General features: G+C 38.0%; 1 protein-coding gene across 1 annotated transcript in view; it reads right to left on the bottom strand.

Annotated features, from left to right (window-relative positions):
• STXBP4 (syntaxin binding protein 4) overlaps nt 1-9499 on the bottom strand; it is a 213336-nt gene that overhangs the window by 178433 nt on the left and 25404 nt on the right. The window contains exons 4-6 of the mRNA XM_006832411.1: nt 9029-9248; nt 7936-8014; nt 725-819 (exon numbers count right to left, since the gene is read on the bottom strand). Of these exons, the coding sequence (XP_006832474.1) occupies nt 725-819; nt 7936-8014; nt 9029-9248 (394 nt within the window). The remainder of the gene's footprint in view (nt 1-724; nt 820-7935; nt 8015-9028; nt 9249-9499) is intronic.

Raw genomic sequence — 9499 nt, forward strand, 5'->3', positions numbered from 1 at the left:
GTCTGATAAAAATTTTTTTGCTATCTTTCCACTTTTTTAACCACCGGAAGGTCTTTAAAGATTCCTGGTGGCACAGCAGGTTAAACATTGAGCTGCTAACAGAAAGATTGGCAGTTTGAACCCACCGGCCGCTCTGAGGAAAGATGTGACCATCTGCTTTCTAAATATGTATGGCATCGCAAACCTTATAGAGCAGTTCTACTCACAGCCCTATAGGGTTACTATGAGTGGGAATCAGCTAGACAGCAGTAGCTTGGGGTAGTTCATTGCTTACATCTTCTTTCTATTTAGTGGGTATCTGAACATTGTGGTTTTTTAGGATTTAGTTTCTCTTTACATTTTTTGAAAAATTAGAACAGGGCAACATCACTTCATTACATTTATTGCTATCATATGTGAAACCTAACATACTTTTTCATAATTTATTCCATGTTTTCTTTGGTTTTAGATAGTAGAACACCAGATTTGCCTATTTCCATAGAAGAAACTCATTAATTTGAATGTCAATTTAATTATAAAAGATCTTATATCAATTTAGTACTAGTAGATCAACATGAACTATCCAATTTAAAGATGAATAATCTAAACCCAAACGGCCATTCATTAATTGCAAATAAATAATTCTTCAAGAAAGGAACGGCTCCAGTCCTTCATCTTCTCAAAGACTGAAAATACTTTCTTCTTGTTGTTTTATGAGAGAAAAGTAGAAATGTAAAGTATTTACCATTTCCAGTTTTTCTGCCTTTAAGCGAACAGAGGGATTTAGGGATATTTTCCTTCCTTGCGGTCCACAATTATCGGTCCAGGCAGGGGCAATATCTAAGAGACAACAGGATGCACATTAATTGGAAATTTAATTGGAATAAAACTTTTCATTTGACAGGATGTGTTCTGGGCTCCTGCTGTTCAAAAATAATTCTGGCTAATCAGTTGGCAGTTTTCACTATTATTTTTCTTTAAATCTAAAATGTATCATATAAACCAGCTTCACTTGAGCCCTAAAAATATAAAAAGAATGGCTAATTATGCATTGCTAAACACCACAGAAATATGAACTTCAAAGACAAACATACATTCCACCACTACCACTGCCATCCTAATGCCTTACTGAAAGGTAATGTCTCTTTTCAAAGGAAGTAAAATCTTGCAAAAAAATTGTAAAATATCATAATATTTCTTTAACTGGCAAAAGTGGTTTGCTTATACAAATTCTGAAAGTACTCTGGAAAAATTCGAACCATTCCAAGTTTGTACGTAAAGTATCATGTAGATTCAGAACTTTTTGAGCTCAAAATACTGTTTCTTGTTTTACAAAAGGGTTATGTTTCCTAGTATCACAACTGGACTCTTACAAGATGAGAGTCACACATCTCTCATGCATTCTCCAAAACCTTCTCAATATAACCTGCTTATCTGGATGAGCCTTGATCTTTGTTGGGTGACTATGGAATCGAGTCACCCAAGGTACTGGAACTGGGAAAAAAACCTATTCATTTTAATACACTAAAGTTTGTAAATTAAATCCCTGTAATTCGCATCAATCCTTACTATCTAAATTGTCACTCTTCTATATAAACTTTAAAATGCAACTTTACTAGTTCTACAGAGAAATAAGAGGAAGAGAAAAAACTTTTTAAAATGTCACATCTTTATGCAGTGTTTTAATTTTTAAAAATTTCTCAGAGCATCTGTCTCTAAGTACAAAATGATTTGCATTCTATTTCTTAAGAACATAAGAAGCGCATATGAAAATAAACGATCTTCCTCTAAACCTTTAACACATCTTTAACATTCTATGTAAAATCTTGAATATAGCTTATAGGTGTCAAGATCATAAAAAATTAAAAAAAAAATGGTTGCTGACTTTTAGTTTCAAATAGAATTGAACCTTGAGTTGATATGAGACAGACTGATTTTTAGTGTGAAAGAATTTTTACAATTTTGATAAAAGCAACAAAATTTCCTTTGTTATTATGATAACTCTGAGGGGGCTTCAAAAAGTTCACAGAAAAAATTATATTATCTTTTAATCCCATTTTCCACAAACTTTTGAGGTTCCTTGGCCATGGGATAAAAATATATGCAATTTTTTTCCTTTTATGAAAAATTCTCTGCCAAATCTCAAGAGTGGCATAAGAGATCAACAATGGGGTGGGATGGTATGGAAGTCCAAACATTCAGTAAGTCAGACTTTATTTTTAAGCCTGCAGCTAAAATTTCACACTGACTCCCAGCTTGGTTGTTGTTAAGTGCTGTTGAGTCTGTTCCAACTCATAGTGACCCAGTATAGGGTTTCTAAGGAGCAGCTAGTGAGCTTGAACCTCCGACCTTGCAGTTCAAACTGACCTTGGAGTCCAGTGCATTAACCCACACACAGCGCCACACCAGGACTCCATATTAGTGCTTGACGTGTAATTAAGACCACTAACACTAACAGCAGTGAAGACATCAAATGACATACTGTACTAGGCAAATCTGCTGCAAAAGACCTCTTTTGTTAAAGAACAAAGATGTCACTTTGAGGACTAAGGTGTGCCTGACCCAGGCTATGGTATTTTCAATCACCTCAGGTGGTGGTGTAGGATAAGCACTTGACCCCAAGGTTGGTTTGCACTGCAAAATCAGTGGTTCAAACTCACTAGCTGCTCCTTATAAACCCTCTACAGGGTTGCTATGAGTTGGAACCAACTCAACTCAATATAGGCATGTGAAGCTGGACAAAGGATAAGGAAGGCCGTAGAAGAATCTATGAATTACAGTGTTGATAAAGAATATTAAAAGTACCATGGGCTACCAGAAGAACAAACAAGTCTGTCTTGGAAGAAGTGTAGTAAGGATGCTCCTCAGAAGCGAGGGCAGTGAGACATTATATCATGTATTTCGGACAGGTTATCAGGAGGGACCGGTCCCTGGAAAAGGACTTCTCTTGGTAAAGTGGAGGGTCAGTGACAAAGAGAAAGGCCCCCAATGAGATGGATTGGCACAGTGGCAGAAGCAATGGGCTCAAGCATAACAGTAATTATGAGGAGGCCCCAGGAGGAGGCAGCGTTTGTCCTGTGGTGTTGTGAGTTGTTGAGTAGGAGCCTACTTGGAGGCACCTAACAACAGCAATACTAGGCGAACCCACGCTGACTTAGATTTGGCCTCAAAATAGGACCTTGCTGGGGCATGAATTACTCAATCAAGAGTAAGAGTGTGGCTGCTTAGGGAAGGGGATGAAAACAAAATGGGGAAGGCACACATAATATATACACACACATGTTCTCACTTACCTTTTTCTATATCCAAGCAGGAAAATGTGTGTGCTACGTTGGAAATAACAAGATGAGTTCATTTATGTTTACTTCTAGTTAGGTTGTATACTGAGGATTTTACATATACTAGTCTGTTAATGTTCATAATAACCACAATGTCACTGGTGTTTTTATTCTATTATGAATTGTGTCCCTCAAGAAGGTACGTTCTTGTTGTTTGTTAAGTACCGTGGAGTCGGTTCCGACCCATAGCGACCCTGCACAGGGTTTCCGAGGCTATAAATCTTTACGGGAGCAGAACGCCTCATCTTTCTCCCGTGGAACTGCTGGTAGTTTCGAGCTGCCGACCTTGAGGTTAGTAGCCCGATTTGTAGCCACCACGCTACCACAGCGCTGAAGTACTAATGCCTACACAGGTGAATGTGATCTTGTTTGGGGGACAAGGGTATTACTTTGCAGATGTCATCAGTTAAATTAAGGGAGTCATACCCGAGGACAGTGGGTTCTAATCTAGTCACCTCTGTTTAGGGTTTTAGAAGCTGTATTTTATAAAAGTGAAGTACAGATGTGAAAACAGTCACAGACCGGAGGAGACAGCTTGAGATAATCCTTCTATCATCTAAGGAACTCCAAGAAACACCTGGAGCTAGAGAAGCTTGAACTTAGACTTCTAACCTCTAGAACTGTGAGAAATGTCCTCACAGTTTTCACGTGTTCTCACGTTTTTACGTTTCTGTCTTTAAAGTCATCCACATTGTGACATTTTGTTATGGCAGCCCTAGCAGACTAAAACATATTCCTACAACAAAGACACAGAGGTAGCCCAAGGTCACACAGCTACCAAGGACTTATAATCTCTTATAATTGTGAATCTCTTGTTGCTAAATGTGACAACATCTTTTATCATCAGTTTTCTCATCTGCAAACTACACAGAATAAAACAAAACATCTCACAGGTGCTGGAAAGGTAAAACCAATAGGAAACTACTTTGAAAATAGAGTATTGTTAGTGCAATTATTTACTCTGTGTTAGTAAAATCAGAGTATTGTTAGTGTAAACAGACAGTGTAATTAAATGGGAAATTTAATGCAAACTCACTACATTCCCATTTAACAATAAGCCGTCATCCCTTAACAAAATCATTCTTTCTTCCAGCCAAGTCTCCCCTACACTTTTCCTTCGAGACACAATCTTAAGAAGGACTTAAATAAATCCAGCATGCTTTAGCAATTCAGAGTAGCTTGACCCAAAAAGGCCCTCCTACACGGTTTTCCTCATTTGTCAATGACATATCTTTATCCCAGGCTCAAACTCTTTATTTGCTTGTATCTGGGAATGAGACTTCTCAAAGTAGGGCTTATGTTCATATGGTTCTCCTGCTTCTTCTCTGTTAGGGAAGACACAAGGGGCTGTTTCAGACAGATGGACTAATACTAGTTAACTGATATCATGAAACCTCAATGGACAGTCCTCCCATCACTACTTTGTTTCAAAGACTTTGTGCAGGGGAACTAGGTTTTGTTTAAATTAATGATACTATTTATTCATACAATATTTCATTATTGATTTCCTCAGGAATGTCTTCTAGCTCATTCAAAAACGCATGTTTTACTCAACTTACAGCAATAGTAAATGATTGGATTTGGAAAACAGGTATTTATGTAATAGGATAGTTTTTATAAACATATTCAAGTACTATTCCAGTTGGACTGCTAACTGCAAGGTCAGCAGTTCGAAACTACCAGAGATTCCTCAGGAGAAAGACAAGGCTTTCTGCTCCCATAAATACTTACAGCCTCGAAAGCCCTATACAGGGTTGCTATGAGTCAGAACCTACTCCATATGGCACACCACCACCACCACCACCACTACCACATGTACTTATAAAAACTCTAACCAGTTCATATGTAGAGAAATTTAGGGATGGAAACGGGGATGGGTTTAACATTTTTTTAGGTTAACATTAAAAGTTTGTACTTCCTGAATAAAAACAAATTGGCTGAAGAAGTCTGCAAGTAATAGTTAGTGATTTGTAAAACAATCTGTAATTAGGTACTTATATGAGTCCTGGTGTGGCACTGTGGAATACACTGGATAGCAAGATCGGTTTGAGCCACAAGGTCAGCAGTTCAAACTTACCAGCCACTCCTTGGAAATTCAATACAACTCATAGTTGGAACCAACTCGACAGAACTTAACAACAACAACAACAACTACTACTTATAACAAATATGTCACCTAGAGCTAATTTAGATTGGACTCTGCTTCCTCTCCCACCCATCCCAAAGTATCTGTCTAGTATGTTCTGTGGAAGTGAGAAATTGAGTCAATACCATCTCTACTCTAGAAAAACGTACCCTTTTAGCTTTATTGTTTAATTTATATATGTTGTTGTTGTTATGTGCTGTGGAGTCGGTTTCCACTCATAGCAACCCTGTACAGGGTTTCCAAGGCTGTAAATCTTTACGGGAGCAGAAAGCCTCATCTTTCTCCTGCGAAACAGCTAGTAGTTTCGAACTACTGACCCTGAGGTTCGCAGCCCGATTCGTAACCACGACGCTACCAGAGCTCTTATGGTCACTTGAAATTATTTTCATTTAATTATTTGTAATAAAGTCTAAATTGAGTAAAGTGTAATTTTTTCAGTTTACTCATGATCTCATCATAGGATCCCTTTGCTCTAATCAGACATATCTTATAGGGTCCTTGTTGTTAACTGCTATGGACTCATAACAACCCCGTGTGAAGAGTAGAAATGCCCTGTGAGGTTTTCTAGGCTGTAATCTTTATAGGAGAGTCCTGGTGTGGTGCTGCAGGTCAATGCATTAGACTGCAAAGTCAGTTTGAACCACAAAGGTAAGCAGTTCAAGCTCATCAGCTGCTTCTTGGAAATCCCAGTACAGGGTTGCTATGAGTTGGAACCAACTCAACGGCACTTAATGATAACAAATATAAGTACGTATAGATTTGTTGTTATATTTAAGTTTTGGAGATAATTTTTACAGGTTTCTTCTTCTTGATACTTGGACCAATGAAGGTATTTTCTTGTTGTTGTTAGTGGTGTCAGGTTAGTTCCAATTCATAGCAACCCTGTATAGGGTTTATACGGATTTATACTTTTGAGGGAGCAGCAAATGTCATTTTTCTCCAGTGGAAAGGCTGGAGGGCTTGAACTGTGGACCTTGTGGTTCATAACTCAGTGCTTATTGAAAGCTTGATAAAAACCATGTTTTTATGTGTAGTTGTGGTATTCTGAATTTAGTTTAAATGGCTTTTCTAGTGTTTTCTTAATTCCCATCAACTGATTGGGTGGGGCCATGCAAATAAAGTGTACAGGACTCTAAGGCTGTGATTGGTTAGTTTTGCATTGGCGCTGTGGGCTAATGCGTCAGACTGCAAAGTCATTTGAACTGCAAAGTCAGTGGTTCAAGCTCACCAGCTGCTCCTTGGAAACCCTATACAGGGTCGCTATGGGTTGGAATTGACTCAACGGCACTTAACAACAACAACAAGGTTTAAAAGGAGGCATCCCAGGACCATGGAGGGAGAAGAACATGAGTGGAGTGTGAAATCCCTAGCAAGAAAAGTGACGACAACAGAGGTGGTGGCAGAAGCAGTGATGTGGAGCAGCTGCAGGCATCTAGGCCTTGGATTGAGTAAAGCCGTGAGCCTCTGGGCAGGAGGCTGGCTCGCAGAATGTGCCCTTTGGACTTTCAAAGGGGCTTGGAAAGACTTGCCTGGACAGGGCAGAGGCTGCAGGGCCACATGGCTGAGAGGCCGAAGACAAGAGTGAGGTGTGCCTGCAGTAGGGCAGACAAGAGGTATTCCTGACTGGAGAATTGCAGCATCCTGAGTTGTTTCTGATCCTAAATTATACACTGTTCACTTCCCTAATAAACAACATAATCACGAGCATTATTATGAGTTCTGCATGGCTATTGCAATGGATGATTGAACCCAGATGTGAAGCCAAGTGCTGCTGGAGGGATGATTGGTGTTGGAATTGAGTAAAGGTTGTAAGATGGAGGCATGTCTGACCTCTGCTTCATAGGAATCGGCCTTGAGTTGATGCTCAGTTTGATTCTCTTCCCCCTTGTGAAGCCAGAGGAAGTCAGACATGGAATCCAAATGGTTTTTAAAGTAGCTTAGGCAACTAATTCTTTATTGTTTTAATATGCCAGTAAACCATTTCATGATAGTTAAGATCCAATAATAATGAATTCACAAGATGGATTTCCTTTCTAATTTATATCTACACAATCTCTTCAAAAAACAAAGGCTATTTCTTTGCTTAAAATATGTAACTTTCTATAATAGGTTCTCTTAAAGGCACATTTAATAAGCCTCTCCAATATTTCACTGAAAGAACAAGGCACCTTAATCTTGATTTATAAAAGAGTTTTCATTATTTGCTTTCCACAGCTCATTGACTATTACAGCCTGATATATACTGTTATGGTAATGCATCTCTTAAAATTTCAACTCTTTGTTCAGGGAAATTAAAGTTATAATCTAAAAAGGGACCACTGGACAACACATTCATTTTGCTCTTTTATTCATTGAAGGCAAAAAGGGAAAATGCACCCTTCTGTAAAGTCTATTAAGTCACATTATGTACTCCTCATTGAGAGAGAGTAATTGAAAAAAATAACAGGAAAAAGGTATTAAATGTGCATTTACCTGTATTAGACATATCCGTAGGGCTGTCATCTGAAGAAGTAATTGGAGTCTGTTCTGTTTTCTTGTATCCAGTTTTTATCTATGAAAGAAAATGAGGAACAGGAAATATCATTTTCGAAAGTAGGTCAAAGACCAGACTGGAAGCTCATGTTAACATAAAAAGAGTAGTTGAAGCGATTAAAGCAATATTCCAAAAAAACATGAAACCTCTAAAATTTTGGTCTAGTCATCTTTAAACAAAGCAATTGTGAAATCAAGGTAAAAACTGCTTTCATCTCCACCATGTCCAAAGACAACAAAATCTAAAGCCACACACCTAAGCTTTTGAAAGGTCTTATGATTGCAGATGACATATTATCAGGAGTTGATTGAAAATCTTACATGCTGTCTCCAACCAGCATGTAGCTGAAACTACATTTACCTTTGGTAAACTATATTCCACTGATTGAAAGCCTACCTAGATTCCTTATTTCCCTTTATAGTTAACACAGATTCCATGAGTGTATGCTCTATTTTATTATGCCGATTTGTTGGCGCACTGTAGCAGTTAATAATTAATTCTATAAATTTTGTTCTAGAAATTCCCCATTTCTGCCCTTCTAATAGAATGAATTATATTCTAGCACACAATATAAAGGAAACAATATAAATAAAGACTAGATGAGTCGCGTTAGACTCATTGTGTGTAAGGAAGTTAAGTGACAAAAAAAAAAAGATTATTTGCCAGATTTCATTCTATCAGGAAACAGAAATGCTAATAAATGGAACTATATTAGGGACTGTCTGACTCTAAATCTGATGTTCCGTAGGTACCTGTGAGTGATAGCTAGGGATATCCTTTGTGCCATGTTGTGATTTTCTAATTGATCAGGAGTCTCTGGATGCAGGGCACACAGACTTGGAAAAAATTGACAGCACAGCATAAAATAACATTAAAAAAACAAACAAACAAACAAAAAACAACTTTGTAAGAAATGCTGATTTGCTAACAAATTGTATTACAAAAATTATAATAATATATGTATTTAAGAAACATAAGACCATATAGAAGGTTTATGAACAGCTTCAATGAACAGACAAACTTAAGGCTTACCTGACTTGTCTTCAAAGCAGGTGAATAGGACTCTAATGCTTTGGGAGTAGATGAAGTCTTTAGAGTTAGTATGTCAGGAGCACAAGAAAGAAGACTAAAAGTTGAGGCCTGGGGTCCATATTCTCCTGGAGTTTGTAAAATGGATGTATGTGGTGGATTTTCTGGATGACTGCCATCAGATTTTTGTCTTATGAATGCTATCTCCCAAGAAGATTCTGATCTGGCATTAAAAAGAAATAACTTTATACACATGTTATGTTGTTGTTGTTAGTTGCCACTGAGTCAGTACCGACTCAAAGTGACTCTATACACATAGACTGAAACACTGACCAATGCTAGACCAACCTCACAATTGTTGCCACTCTTGAGTCCACTGATGCTGCCACTTGGCCAATCCATCTCGTTGGGGGTCTTCCTCTTTTTCTCTGACCCTCCACCTTACCAAATATGATATCCTTCTTCAGCGACTGG

This window comes from Chrysochloris asiatica, unplaced genomic scaffold (assembly GCF_000296735.1).
Source record: "Chrysochloris asiatica unplaced genomic scaffold, ChrAsi1.0 scaffold00007, whole genome shotgun sequence".
NCBI lineage: Eukaryota > Metazoa > Chordata > Mammalia > Afrosoricida > Chrysochloridae > Chrysochloris > Chrysochloris asiatica.